Source organism: Propithecus coquereli, unplaced genomic scaffold (assembly GCF_000956105.1).
Source record: "Propithecus coquereli isolate 6110/MARCELLA unplaced genomic scaffold, Pcoq_1.0 Scaffold19, whole genome shotgun sequence".
Taxonomy (NCBI): Eukaryota; Metazoa; Chordata; class Mammalia; order Primates; family Indriidae; genus Propithecus; species Propithecus coquereli.
In genome coordinates this window covers 2,675,803-2,691,805 of record NW_012143856.1, presented here as the reverse complement: position 1 = coordinate 2,691,805, position 16,003 = coordinate 2,675,803, and the positions used below count along the sequence as shown (strand labels likewise).

Genomic DNA, 16,003 nt, shown 5'->3' with positions numbered 1-16,003 from the left:
TTTGTCCTTTGTTTTCTGACTAGCTCACACCCTCTCTGGCTCCTCCCTCTTAAGTCACCTCCTGACTACCTACTGTTTTGCCCTTTTATTTCTGTACAGATGGTCCCTGACTTAAGATGGTTCGACTTACGATTTTTTGACTTTATGATGGTGCGAAAGTGGTACTCATTTAGTAGAAACCACAGTTTGAGTACCCACACAGCCATTCTACTTTTCACTTTCAGTACAGTGTTCAATAAATTACATGAGCTATCAACACTTTATTATAAGGTAGGCTTTGCATTAGATGATTTTTTTCCAACTATAGGCTAATGTTTAAGCGTTTTGAACATGTTTAAGGTAGGCTAAGCTAAGCTATGACGTTTGGTAAATTAGGTGTATTAAATACATTTTCAGCTTACAATGGATTTGTGGGGATGTAGCTGCATTGTAAGTTGAGGAGCATCTGTACTTTACTCTCTAAGAGGTCAGGGAGTTGTCTGGCTTATAGCTGAATCTTGAATACTTTAGCACAGTGCCTGGCATACAGCAGTTGAATGGTAGAAAAATCTCTTGCAGCTGATGCTCAATGTCATGCACAGCTTTCTTGCATGATTATGTGGATGGAACATGTCTCTGGCTGGATCTCTACTCCAGAGCCTGCTTCTTGGCCACAGACCTCTAGACAGGGTTTTCCCGAACCCTGGGGACAGGGAACTAGAAATAACATATCTTGAGGTTTGCAAAAATTAGACAGTCAGTGAACTTAGGTGCACCTAAGTAGATTCAAATGGGAATCAAGAAGATGATCACCTTTACTGAAAAAAAAAAGATAATCAAAATAATATAAGGTATATTAAAAATTATCTATTTTTGCCAAAGATCCAGAAAACAGTATGGCAATTTATGTAATCTGAGTTTTTGTGTGTGTGTATGTATGTGTGTGTGTTTGTGTGTGCAGTGACTTTTGAGATTCCTCAGGTTTGGGAATTTCATGGTACTTACCTTCAATGGTACACTGATCAGGGACTGGAATCTTCTTTCCGATTTCCATGGCATATGCTTTCACTTTACTGAGGTTTTCCTTTAAGTGCAAGTAGAGCTTATCTTGGTATTCTGTAGGACTTGCAGTTGTCTCTGGAGTTTCTTCCTGAAAGTTTTCTTTAACAGTTTCTGGCGAATTCTCTGACTCTAAATGTATAATATTTGGGTGTGAAAATGAAGAATTTCCCAGCTGTGATCTGTCAGCATCTGTCTTAAAGGGTGACTTGTCACTTCTTTGGCTAAGTGGGTCTATTTCTGAAAGAGAGACGCTGGCTGATATCTCTCCACTCTCTACATCTTCCCCATCATCTGAACTCATGCCCTTTGTGAGCACAGTGTGCAAAGCCAAACTTTTTGACCTAGAGGACAAACAAAGGGAAAGTTAAGGAAGTTATCATTCACCGACAAGGAAAAGAAATAGTAATAACACTGGGACAAAAAGTTACTTCTTCTGGAGTGTGAAACTGTTAACATGTTTGATAAAATGTAGAAAACCAATAAATTATGTAATAAATCAAACCTTTGAAAATCTAGGTCACTTCCCAAAACAAAGATTTAAAAATCAATTCCACGGCAAAACTGGCTGGAAAATGGTAGATATATTCTTTTTCTACTTTTGCTCCTGATTTTTCATCAGAAATCAAGAGAAGCCATTCTTCATATTGGCATATGTATATTTTAAAAATTAAGCCATAGGTTTGTTTTCCATTTGTATTTCCCATTTAAAATAGTGAGCTTCTTTGGATAATGAGAACATTGTGAATAATATCTCATTCATGAAAGGATAGAACTTTGGGTAGCTATAGGTAAAAGATATATAAAATGCCCCCCATAACAGCAGGATAACAAAACCAATAGCAAACATGAAGTGCATACTTTAAAAAACTAACCAAACAAAACTTATACCTGTTAAATCTAATGTTTTTTCTTTCTTCCTTAGAAACCTGGCCCAAACTATATCTTCTAATAGAGCCGGGGGTATTGCTCTCAGCATTTATTTTGTCTTCAAAAGCCTGGATTTTAACTTGGAGTTTTTCATGGTCTTCTTTTTCAGTTACCATGATCTTGGTTTCTTCCATTTTCTCAGGGGATTCAATTTCAGAGCTGATTTTTTTCCTAAAGGAATAGAAATTTTTGCATTAGATGCTAGTAATACACACCCTTCAGAACAGTATTTCTCTCTATTTGACTGCCTCTTGTTCAGAACTGAAAACTTTGCCTGATAATTTTTTTTCATTAATCACATACTAAATGTTTATTGAATACTTATTATGGGCATAGGTTTTTGAAATTGCTTCTATAGCTTATTTTGCCAGAAATTTAGAAACTGTGGTGTTTATGTCAACTTTGTATTAGAAATACTTTTTGAAGTGTTCAAAGAATAAAAAGCAGTTTTTATGGTCATCTACCATATTCTTATCTAGAAACTCTCCTAAAGTATGGCTTTCACATAAAATTCATGCCAGACGTTTTCTAGAAAATTTACATGTGCTGATTTGTACTATCAATTTTGCACTAAAATTGATAGGACAAGAATATTTCATGTGGACTGTAAACTCATAGTTTTGTTAATTTTATGGAAATCAACATAACTTTCACCTTGGAAACAAGAAATATCTTTTTGAATTTTAAGATATTGGACAAAGGAGGTTTTCTATAAATGACATTAATTGTTCCAAATATCTTTTATAGCAGAGTTTATAAACCACTCTGTGGGTCATTAAAATTACCTCCTTTAAGGTAGAGGTCATATGTGGTATAATTTTGGAATTCTTCTGAGGACTAATAGTGCCTTGGCTATAGCTAAGTGCCTGCAAATAAGCTGCAGAAATAGCTCTCTGATGCTCACTGAGGTGCTGAATGATTACAGAAAAGTAATATACAACTAACCTCCCTGATCTAGCTGGCCTAGAACTACTTTAATTCTTATTTAGCAATTGCTACCAATCATAACATGTCATGTTAGAATTAATTCTTTCCTTATAAAAACAAAGGTAAAATGAACTGTTTTCACTCACCATACTCCTGACATCAAATGTGTAGGCTTCTTTTTTCTCACACCAATTCTCCAACTCTCTGGACACCAAATGGGTGTCCTACAATTCACTTTGATCCTGGCACTATCTACCCAGAATTAGCCTGAGACTCCACAGACTGTGCCCAATTCAGATGCCAGTTGAAGGTATAGGTGCCCAGATTATCCAGACTCTGTCCAACTTGACTATAAAGTCATGAGATTCTCACAACCACCTCACCCTCCATGGTTCAATAATTCACTAGAACAACTCACAGGACTCAGGAAAGCACTTGAGCTTATTATTGCTGGTTTATTATAAAGGATACAACTCAAAAACAGCCAAATGGACGAGATCATAGGGCAAGGTAGAGGGGAAGGAGCACAAAGCTTCTGTACATTCTCTGATTGGGCCACCCTCCCAAAGGCTCAATGTGTTCATCAACCCAGAAGCTCTCCAAATCCTGTCCTTTACAGGTTTTTATGGAGGTCTCATTATGCAGGCATGACTGATTAAATCATTGCCACATGATTAACTCGGTCTTCAGCCTCTCTCCCCTTCTCAGAGGTTGGGGGTGAGAAGGTCAGAGGATAAGGTAGGGCTGAAATTTCCAGCCCTGTAATGATGTCTTGGTGTTTCCAGCAAACAAACCCCATCCCTAAGCAATGTAGGGGTACCCAGCCACCCATCATCTCATTAGCATACAGAAGACATTCATCACTCTGGAGATTCCAAGGGTTTAGGAGTTGTGTGCCAGGAACTGGGGACAAAGACAAAATACTTATTTTTTTATTACTCCACATAATAATCCCTAGAAATGTGTTCATCAAGGTGGTTTAATGATTTCGTTGGTTTGTCTGCGTGTACTTGGCTCTCATTAGTATTTTTCCTTGATGTTGAGGAAAGGGCCTCAGACTTATAGAAAAATCCCAGCTTTTTCAAACATATGGTTATTTTATCTGAAGGACCAAAGTGAACCTGGCATAGCTGGGTGAGGGTGAGGGAAAAACATGAATTTTTTTTTGAAAGCACTGCTTATCAGGGAGAACCAATGCAGAAGGGCTGGTGACTATTCTACCCATTATGGCATTGTATCTTCAGTGGGCCCACGTGAAGGTGAATTGGCAGGGTTGGATACTGAAGTTTTTCTGTCTGGCTCAGAGAGCAATCCTGGTGTTGAGGGAGGGTTTATGGCCAGGGACCCTCGGTGGTTAGAATCCACCTGTGAGTCCAGCCCAGGGACAATTGCTGATGGTTCAAAGTGGGAAGCAGAATTAATCATCTATTAGGTAACAAGGCAATTGTTTGTTGCCTAATAAAGTGTTGCTTATTTAAAATTTAAATTTAAATTTAAAAGTATTTTACTTATATAATTCGTATAGGTTTCCCATGGCTTTACATAATGTTCATTTATCTACCCATACCATGCTTGAACGAAATATACATGAGTAGATTTCAAGAACCAGTACATGGGAATAAAGGCTAATCCTGAAAATGATTTTTTTTTCTAACATATATGTGATACCGGCTGTACACAAATAGATGGAAGGCTTTGACATCTTTTAGCCAGAAGATTCTAGACGTTTACTCCTATTACAAATGCAACCAAAATAATGCTATCACTGGAAGGTATTTCAGAAACCATGGTGATTACCAAGGTTAATTTTAAAAGATCTAATGAACCTTCTCAACACAAGAAATTTTGGGGAGTATTATTTTTATCCATGTCAGTCCTTGTATAGTCACCAAACTAAAGTATTTCTCTGGTTCCTTGGAACTTAAGTCACATTTCAAAACTGAAAGATACCTTTATTTTAACAATTTCTAACTGGAATTATTAAAACTTAAAAAATTTTCAAAGCACAAAGCATAGCCCAAAATGTATAGCTCAGACATTGAGCATTATACAATTTTTAAAATTTTTTTATTTCATTTTATTTTTTTACAGATGGGATCTCAATATGTTGTCCAGGCTGGACTTGAACTTCTGAGCTCAAGAGATTCTCCTACTTCAGCCTTCTGAGTAGCTGGGACTATAGGCACCAGCCAATGTGCCAAGTTATACAAATTTTTAAATCTCAAAACATATGAGTTGTTAGAAGAACAATTTCTCATGAATTTATAATTTTTTCTCTCTGTGCAAAGCTCTAGGTTATAATAATAGTTACAATAATCACATTTTCTTCCCCAAAATTTCAAATTTCATATGATTATGGGATAAAGATAATTTTAGTGCACGAGTTTCTGATTTTTAAAATGTTTTTCTTACTTATAGAGAACTTTTATTTGGTGTACCCTTTATATCAATTTCACCATCTGTAAAATGGGGATAATAACTTTACATAACTCAGGGGGTTGTTGGAAAGATTAAATGACAGAATCAGTGTGAATCACTGTTCCTAGCACATAACAGGCAGCCAACAGACACTAGATTTTATCACTATTAGGCTTTGGGAGGAGATGGTCACTCAGGCCCCTTTCCCTGCCTGTGCCTCCGGTGACTGGGTATTGGTTACTAAGCCCCAGTCCCTGAATGAGTCAGAGCTTTAGTAGCTGGGAGCAGCCTTCCTTCACCCTCTGGTTGTTTTATAGCATCCTCCTGAGAAGACTTGGGGCGTGAGAGAAGTTTTGGGGTAATCCCTACACACCCACTGACCCCAAGAGGGGCAGGTTTAGTGCCTCTAGGGTAAGGTTGTCCGTAAAATACAGGATACCCAGCCAAATCTGAATTTCAGATAAATGACAAATATTTAGCGTAGGTATGTCCCTAGTGGGACATGCTAAATATGTATTATACTATATTAAAATTATTATACTTACACTAAAAAATACTAAGAAATGATTTGTTCTTTACCTGAAATTCAACTGGGCGTCCCGTATTTTTATTTGTTAAATTTGACAATGCTGCTCTGGAATAAACCCCTGTTGCTCGGCGGGCAGGGACCTGTGCTGCTCATCCTTGCTCCCCCGTGTCTGGCATAGTGCTTGGCACACGTAGGTACCTGGACTCTTTGTGGAACAAGTGAACTGAGTGGTGTCTGCAGTCAGCCTGCAAACCCCACCCCCAACCTCCTGAGGTCTACCAGATGCCTGTCAGGCACTGGGCACTCCTCCTGGCACAGCAGGATGCTATTTGGTACATATGAAATTTGGAGAGAAGCAGGGAGCTAGAGTGGGAACAAAAAGAGGAATTTGGAAAGGAGCAAATAAGAAGAGTGAAGAAGCAACAATAAAATGTCTGGGCCAAAGAAATGCTCTCTAGATATGAGGCTGATGAGTGTTGCTGATGAGTAGAATTCTTACTGCAAAGACTTTCTTTTCTACATCTACAGCATCTTGCTTGCTTTTATGATTGGGTGATTTGTATAGCACAGAAGTCAGGGATCGGGTGTGGCAATAAGAGTCACTGAGGCAGCCAAGGCTTCCAGATGGATCAAAGAGAACTTTCTGTCTCTGGCCATCGACCCTTCTGGGCATGCCAAAGAGTTTTGCTGGCAGGGCGTTAGGACAAATTTTGATTCCAATGGGTTGGAAAGTCAGGAAATAGTATTAATAAATAGAAGTTTTGTTTGGGTTTATAATAAATATTCCCTGCTCCTTTACTTCTTCTCCTTTTCCTTTTTAAATTTAATATAAAAAGATAGAAGAGAAGACCTTTTCCAGAGATAAACAAATTCTTCTTCTTTCCTTCTAGAGCAAGGAAACATATCACAGATATGCAAGTACTGGTGCAGCCATTGGTCCTGTGTGTGTGTTTACTTGTGGAGTGGTGGGGGTGGGGCCGGCAGGTTGGGCTCATGAAGGGGGTTGTTATTTCTTTTCCATTTGTCACTTTTAACCCCAGAGGTAATTTTATAGAAATCTTTGCCAGAGTTCTGTAATCCTCTAAATATTAACTTGGCCTTAACTCAACACACCACGTTACAAGAGGCTCAGATAATTTCCAGTCTGAATGGTTTCTGGTCTCTGTTGCCAAAGTAAAGTTTTTAAAAGTACCTCTAAGGATGCCCAGGAGGAGGCCTAATTACTTCCCTCCTGAGGACTCCCCTTAGAAACAGAGAGGCCCTTGGGCAGCTCACTGCTCTCACTAAGCTGGGAGATGAGACTACAAAACTGGCAGGGGTGGCAAGATTGGGAGCCTCTCTTTCTGGCTCTTCAAATAAAAAAAAAAATAATATCAGTTAATGTTTGATGATCTTGGCATATGATCCCATGTTGAGAATATGTCCTCCTGTAGAGTTAAGCTTGTTAGAGGAGAAGTAGGAGAACGTAATGACCCAAATCCACATCGGGGTCCTGAATTCTTAGAATGTTATGTTCCTTACTCCTCAGCAATTTCTTGGGTTATCAATCATCATAAGAATTACAGAGATGATCCCCCAGGTCCACAGTGCTAGCATCTGTTTCAAGGCTGCAAAGAATAATGCTGCTCAAACAGCTATGCTGGAATATTGCTGGAAGGAACAACAGTAAGTCTGGATTCTTGGTAATCTGTTCTGCCTCTGACCTGCTCAGTGGGCAAGAGCACAGATGGGCAAGCACCTGGTTATATGGTCATGCCAATGGTAGAACTTTGCTGAAATAAGATGGCTCCATGGCATTTTATTCACACTAGAATTTTAAAGGGATTTCAAAAAGACACAGTTGTGGAGAAATGGACTGAACATGACCTCACTGGGGAAAGATCTAGATTCATGACTCCAATCTCATGTTTATTTGTGATGTGGCAAATCTCTTTATAACTCTAAGTCTTATTTTTGTCGTATAAAAATGGGACTAATGATACTGCATCATCGGATTGCTGAATGTATTATATAAAGAATGGATTTGAGAGTGTAACCCATATAGAACAGACATGTCAAGCCATGGCAAAACCCTGAGTGGCTGCTGCTTAGTTTGGACATTTGACACTGAAAGTAGGAGGCTTGTGCAGGTGGCACCAAACCTGGAAGATGAGCTTTTCCTGCTCAAAGCCAGGGAGAACTATACAATCCCTTTTCCAACTGTAGCATCCTAAAGAGTGTGTACTAAAAGAAAGTGGCTCTCCTACTGTGTGAGCACACAAGGACTGGGAATTAGTTAATTTAAAAAATCTCTGTACTTCAAGTGTCAATTCTGAGCTACTGCAGACATAGAGAGAATTCCCTGCAATTTGAATAAAAGTATAAAAGTTCCGATACAAGGGAGTGACCCTCCTAATGCAGGTGCTCAGTCATTTGCTCACTTTTCAGTCTTTCAACCAACATGAGAAAGAATGAGACATGGAAAAAGGATCAGTAAAAAATTCAAAGCCCCCACCCTTGCTACCCAGTGTGGGGCCCTGGACCAGTGGCATCAGCGTTGCCTTGGAGCTTGTCGGAAATGCAGAGTCTCAGGCTCTGCCCCAAACCTGCTGAGTCAGAATGAGCATTTTAACACAATCCCCAGGCATCTGGTGGCAATTCAAGTTTGAGAAGCACTGGCTCAGACAATGAAGAACAGAATTTGAAGCATGACCAGGACAGAGGCATTTTCCCTCGATCAAGCAAGACTGCTAAGGGTGTCACTAATTCTGTAGTGAGGAGAGACTTAAAACAATCTGCATTACCTGGAGCTAGTGAGCTTTGTCATCGTTAGTCATTTCAGAGTCTCTGTAAATTCTGAGGTACAGGCATCTTTTCAGTTTTTGCCACTGATAGATACTGGTCCAGACAGACCTTGAATCTTTAGACAAGATTCCCGAGACTAGACTGGGCAGCCCAGGTGACCAGCAGCCTTAAGAGAAGCTTGCCCCATCCTAACAAATTGCCACCTGGATGTGGCACAAGTTGCAAAAGCACTTTGTATGTTATAAAGGAGTATAAAAATGTAGAGTAGCAATGTCGTCAAAGCACTTGGAATCAGGAGTGAGGCACATACTCTTCTCTGTCTAGGCTGACTTCATTGTCTGGGAGCAAGAGCAGGTAACAGGGTTTGACCGAGAGGATTAAGCAGTTAAAACATTGTCACTCTCCAGCATTTGACATTGGAGGAGCAGGAAAATTGAGTAAAATTTTTCTTTTTGATACATTCTCTCATAGTCTTCACCTCAAATATGATACCCTACCTCATTTTTAATAGATAGAAACATAGCTACTCCAAAATGGAGGGATATAATTTGTCAAAAACACATCAGCGACTGAGCCGGGATAGAACTCCATGCAAAATCCTGTGATTCAATTTCTAGTCTACGTAGAATTCAGCATTTACCTGTAGTAAAGACTAGCTAACAGCCTTCAGGCTGCCTACTAATAGAAAGCCCACCGTTTGCCTTATGATAAATACGAATAATATTAAGAATTGTTTTGCCTCAGCTGTAACCCACTCCACGGTGCCTGCATCTCACGGCTGAAATGGTGAGTGTTCATCATCTTTCATGTACTAAATTTCTTTACTTTAGGTCCCAAAGGAAAGTTTGAGGATAAAATGTAGATATTAAAGAAAGGTCTCAGATTTGTCTGGGTTCAGCTGCATCTAGGATCTAATGCAATGGTTTTCAAATTACCTGTAGTAAAAAGCTGTTTTTATGTTTTTTAAATCTTCATATGTCACAGGCCAGTATTTTTGTAAAAAACAGTAAAAGTAAATTATCAGAGAATTACAATGAATAAAAAAATACAATGTCCACTGATCATGCACTTGGGATATTGCAGCAATGTCAAATTTCTATGAAAGTTCTAACCTCTTATTTTCTTATTTTCAGTTTCCATAATAACTTTGTCACAGCCTGGTAAGAAACAGTTTGCACACGGGCGCTGGTCTAGTGGATATACTAAGTAAAATCACCTATTCTAGCCCACCCGGAACAAAGTGCTAATGCTGATAATGAACATGTACTGAGGGCTTTCTGTGTATAGGTACTCACCACTCTAAATCCTGTACATGAATTATTTCTCATGTAATTATTCTCATGAATTACTTCTCATGTACCTGTTAGTAGCTCCATTTACAGGTGAAGAAACTGAGGCAGAGAGATGTGGAGTAACTTACTGAAGGTCACTTAGTCCACCCAGCGTCAAATGCGGGTGTCCGCCTCCAGAGCTCACACGCCACACCCTGCCCTCCACACTTCCTCTCAGTAGATGCTTGGCTCAGGTTGCATCTGAATCTACCCCAGGAATAAATAATACATATTATGGGATTGGTGATAGCGCAGTAATCAAGAATTATTTCATCTAATATCTCTGAGTAACATCTCGTGGGAACCAGACACCAACAGAACAAAGTTGATGTATAGTCACTGAGCAACTCTTCACATTGGTTGGAAAAATGAATTTTGGCCCCTCTTTTAACCCAAACAAAAAAGGTGTTCAAAAAACTCAGAAAATGTCATACAAATGGCAGTTTTCAAGTTCAATCATGACAGATGCCAAAAAAGGAACAGGGAGCATTTAGGGAATCAAAATAGCAAACAGCTAGCTGACAAGGTCCAGTAAGACATGTCCGAGCACCAGCTGTCACCCCTTCCACGTGGGGTATAGAGGGTCAGTCCCTCTCACCTCTCCTCCACAGGGCACTTTTTCTTCTTCCTATTAGAACATTGGTGTTCTGTGTCTTGTTTGAAATGGGAAGCCAGGCCATAGGCGCTAGACAAAAGACACTGTTCCTTTTTTGTGTGTACTGTGTTTCGAACATTGCTATGTTACAGGAAAGGGGCCTGGCTCCCCTGGTGAAGCTGAAATTGGATTGCTCACACTCCACAGCAGGGCTGCCTGCCCCCCCATCCCCGCCCCGCTTTGTCCACACACTACAGAGCCAGCCCTCTGGGGCCTCACACTCCCTGGGCTGGCTCCATTGTCTCCAGAGCTGATAATGATGTCCCCTTCTTACATCTCTTGCTGATAAATGAATTCCTGAAATACCTTTAAAGACCTCCACATCACCCTAAAGCTGCTTTAAGGAAGGACAACTGGTGGAGTAAATGAACAACAGATGGAACATAAATGGAACCACATGTCAGACTTAGCCTCTTCAGTAGGAAGAGGGGCAAGGAACTGAAGCCTTTCCTTCCTTTCCTACGCATGGAGGGGTAACGACAGCCACAGCTACTGCCACAAATGGCTGTTATGATTTTCTTTATACAAGTGATCACCACTGACCTCTCTAGATTGAAAAGATATACTCGTTTCTTATTAAAACTCTGGCTTCATTCTTAAAAGTTAACTCGGTGGGGTGAAATTATAGTCAGCTTTTTCCAAGCAGGGGGCAAAATTGACCAGAACATCATATGTTTTTAATTATGGTCCTGACTCGTGTGCACTCCCTCAGCCAACAGTTGCTCTCAAAGAATGAATTTCCCTTTGTATAAACATGTCTTTCCTAAAAAAGTGGGAATTCTTATAAGCACTTTTAAGACCTTATTTTCCTTCTACAGAGCACAGGTTCTCAATATTAGCTCTTCGAGCTTGTGGGAGACAAGAGGGACACAGAAAGATACCTAACACCTCCAGGCAGGTGGCATATAGTGGAATGGAGAGGCAGTATGAGTTGTTACTGCAGCTCAGAGGAAAGTCAGGTCACTGTGTGCAAGGACGGATGGGGAAGGCCTCAAGGGGAAGTGGTGCTAAACTGGAGTCTTGGAGAATGGCAGCCTTCAATGGGAAGAGAGGCAGGAAGATGGTGTTCTAGAAGGTACTGGTAAAGGTTAGTGGGGTACAACTTTTGGGAGGAATAGGCAAAAGTCACCCATGACATTCCTTCAAATTCTTTTGAATTTTCTATGAAATACTGTGAACAGTGTAACTCTCGACCATGCATAAATTTGAGATCCATTGGACCAGATTAAAGGAAACTCAATGAACTGATATCTGAGCATTTACACTGTTGCTCCTCCAGGAATCACCATGGGCCTACAGGGGGGCGGGAGAGAATTTTACTTTATTCTTGTCCGTCCACAAGGTTTACTCCATTATGCCTTAGTATGAAGCCTCTATAATCCTAATGCAAGTTAAAAGACTTTAATGTGAGGACTAAACAATATAACAGAGGTGAAAGCCCCTATACAAGATCTGCTATGTGGTAGGGGCTGGTTAAAAGTTTAATCAGTCCTATGCATGCAGCATTTTTTGCAATGTTGTAGAGAAGTAATTGGCCTCCTGTTCTCTGCAAATTCTGTCATGGACTCAGTGAAGAGCCATCACCCTCAAACTCTTGGACAACGTCTTGGGGAACTGTGCATTTCACCAGGGTTAGGTTCCGATATGACTCCCAGGATGTCAAGATGGGAACTCTGGAATGATAGGTTGCAAAGGGTCTCACAGTTTGAAAACAGTCTTCACAGGCCATGTTGTCTGACTACACATTAGGGCCACACATTGAATCAAATCCTTGGCTCTTCTCCATAATCTATTTCTTTGATGTTCATTACATGGAATGTGACGTAAACCAAAATTTTGGGCCCACTCCAAGGAAGATAGATTTCCTGAAGTCATTCTTCTGTGAACATAATCTTCCTATTTTATTTTCCCTTTATTCTCCCCCATGTGCTGTGTTTTATTTCCTTCCCTTCATTGTTTCATATCTTTCCACTTATACCGAAATCAGATTTACACTTACCCAATCGGTTTTTACTATAGTTTACTTTGCATTATCTTTTTTTATTTTCAGGCCTGATTCTTAAAAAGAAAGAGCAAACACAAAATCTCATCATCCCTATTACCATCACCGCCAAATCAATAAAAGAAATACTACCTATTTAACTAAGCCAAAGTTTTGGGAAACTTTAATCACACACTTTGTCTTAAACTTTTCTTACAAACAACTTCTTTTTTTCCCCCGTGACTTTGATGGTTTTGGCTAGGGTTCGAAAGCTGGATCTGAGGGAACTGTAACCTTCCCCCTCCTCCACCTGAGACCTGGGGCTGTGTGCAGGGACCCTTTCTCCTGTTTCTTCTGATTTTGCCTTCTGCCTTTTGCCATCACCATCCTCTCTCCCTATGTGTTCTTATATCTGCTATTTATCTCCCCATTCCTGCTTTCTTTCCACAATTTCCATCCTCCAAGGTTTCCATTCCCAATTGGGGCCTGAGCCTAACCTCCTACTAAGACCACCTGTGACAAATTGCCCCCATTCTGATGGCGCCTGATTAGAGCAGCCTCCCTGGCGCCACATTCATTTGGCAAAGGCATCTCTAGTCAATGATCACTTGACTGCTCTGCTCAGCCACTCACAGAGCTGCCAGGAGCTCACTCTCTCCTTCCTCAGCTTCCACTGGGTCCTGGCCGGCAAACAGCCCGAGAACTGGGGCTGCCCGGAGGGCTAGACAGGGTTGTGAAAGGTACACGTCTCTTCCCCTGTCCTGACACCTCCTTTTCAATCCACAATTGCTATTGTACCCCTTTTGCTTCTCCCGAATTAATTTCAAAATCTAAATGCTTTGCTTGGCTGTTCTGTTATTTAGCCTCTGTTGGTTTATTATTTAGATATAAACATTCTTTCTAAAACAGAGGAACAGGAAAAGTACAATGTGCTCACCTGATGCAACTAACAAAACCAGCCCAATTTATTCAGAGTCATTTGGCACAAGGAAGGCTCCTGTGCGCTTCAGTTTTTCCGTCTCTCTAGGATGCTAATTGTTTTTCTTTTGATAATCTTGTAGTTTTGGCCTGAAGTCTAAAATCTGGCTTGCTGGGCTATGTGTCAGATTTGTAAATTAGATGACATCTGTTTTGAATTTTACCATCTTTAATTTTCTTTCAAGTTCTCTTCACTTATTCATTTCCCCTTTAATTGTAAGGATCAGACTTTGCTGTATGCTTTAGACAAAAGTGTAGACCTTTCTGCTTTGGGGGGCAGAGATTAAAATGACTGAAGCTAAATGGTCACAATGAAGGCTATTCAAGGAAAAGATGTTGGGAGAGAAGCCTTAGCAACCATCCCAGAAAGGATGAGCAGTTAATACAAAAGGCTGGCTGTCCACACCAACGTTTTGAGGTTCCCACCGAATAATTACAATTGATTAGAAGAAGATTGACAGTGAAAATTGAGCTGAGAGGAGTATTTTGAATAGAGAGGTCGAGGTGCTGATGACAGTGGTGGGGGTATGAGGTAAGTGGTGACCTTTTCATCTTTTCACATTTAATTGTGCTTTCTTTGTCCCCCATCCCAAAAAATAATAAAGGAAGGAGAACATAAACTCATTCTCATATATTCAGACTCCTCTTGATTGTGAGACCCTATTTTTCCCTCCTATCTACATATCTCCTAAATTCTTCTTCTCATGGGGAAATTGTTCATTGCTAATTGGGTTGGGCCTACTTATTAAAAATTAATTTTCCTGTTAAGATGCCTAATGATAACATTTTTTCCCTTTATATAAACTTTTTTACACATATAATCTCAGAGATGTCAGCTGGTCTCTTGAAATCTTGCACCTGTAGGGGCAATAGAGAATGGGTGGGCGCTGGCCAGGACGTGTGCTCAAGCTTCCACCTCAGATATGCGTTCCCTGTGGCTGGGAGAAGACATGAGCAGCTTGGCCGAGCACACGGCACACAATGGCTCCCCCAAAGAGACTCTAAATCGAATTTCTGAAAACGTGTCATAAATGTTGGCCAACAGTGACTTTGTGGTTGCGCATAAATGACAAATCCCTTCATGAAGCTGGTCTTGAGTTTTTTGGATGCTGCCATGTTTAGGTTGTTTCTAGTCAAGTCACGGGTCTGGGAAAAATGCTATTTTTGAATGGTATATGCATATAGCAGTGATTCTCAACTGGGAGAAATTTTGTCTCTTTGGGGACATTTGGCACTGTCTGGAGACATTTTTATTCTCACAACTGAGAAGGGATGCTGCTACTAGCATCTAGTGAGTAGAGGCCAGCATTGCTGGTAAACATTCCACAATGCACATGGCAGCCCCACAACCAAGAATTATCTAGCTCAAATATCAATAGCACCAAGGTTGAGAAAACATGGTATAGAAACATCTATATATTGAACCAGTTGACAACTTTTTATATGCTCAATCAAACCTGTTGTGTTGAGAGAAAAGGACATTTGCAATCAATCTTCTTCTGATGAATAGTTACTGACTTTGATGGCCATATTGGTCAGATAATATTCTCAGTTTGTAGTGGGGCCAAGAGACACTTCCAGATGGGCTGCTACCTCCTTTCTTTGTTATCAGCATCATCTTCCATGTCTATGCAGTCACTCAAGCTAGATGTCTCTGAGTTTTCATCCACTCCCTTCCCTTTCTCCTTACCCTACCTCACATAAGTGATCAATTCCTCATAGTTCTGTGCTGTCTCACTAAAATCTGCCCTGACTTCTTAGGCTTCCATCACTGACTTTGTCCAGGCCTCCCTCGTGAACTGTTTAGGCTCCAATAATAGCATCCTGTCTCTCTCTCTCTCTCTCTGTCTCTCTCTCGTTACCAGCTTGTTGCTCCAGCCAAATCCATTCAGTGCTCCACAATGTTAGTCACGCCTCATTCACCTATTCCCTTGGTAAAAAAAAGATATTTGAATACTTACTATCTGCTAATTACTGTGCTAAAACCTGTGGTCATTCCCTGGATTAAAATCTTTCCAAACCTCCATGTTGCTTATTGAACAAGCCTCTTACTTCTAATACAGCACGTAAGGTCTGTGATTATCTACCTCTAACCTAACTCTTCAGCTTACCCTCCTGCTCTACCTTGATGTACTTGCCCCAGCCACATTGAACAAATTATTTTTCCTTAGTCTGGGCCACACACTCTTAAGTCCTTGTGTCTTTGCATGTGCTATTACCTCTATTTGTTATGTTCTTTCTACCCTGACCTGGGGAATTCTCATTCAACCTGTGCAACTTAACTAGTGCCTCGAGAAATGTCTGGCACATGGAAGATGCTCAATAAATAGGGAATGAACTTAAATTTCACCTTCTCTGTGAAACATTCTTCAATTCCCTGGCTGCTGATCAGTGCATCTCTCTTACTCCATACCCCATTGTATGCATGTCTA

At 40.3% G+C, this 16,003-nt stretch overlaps 1 protein-coding gene across 3 annotated transcripts in view; it reads right to left on the bottom strand.

Moving 5' to 3' along the window:
• The window catches only part of VEPH1 (ventricular zone expressed PH domain-containing 1), a 215,472-nt gene that overhangs the window by 94,336 nt on the left and 105,133 nt on the right, over nucleotides 1-16,003 (bottom strand). For all 3 annotated transcript variants that reach the window (XM_012642917.1, XM_012642919.1, XM_012642918.1), the window contains exons 8-9: nucleotides 1,930-2,139; nucleotides 985-1,382 (exon numbers count right to left, since the gene is read on the bottom strand). In XM_012642917.1, the coding sequence (XP_012498371.1) occupies nucleotides 985-1,382; nucleotides 1,930-2,139 (608 nt within the window). The remainder of the gene's footprint in view (nucleotides 1-984; nucleotides 1,383-1,929; nucleotides 2,140-16,003) is intronic.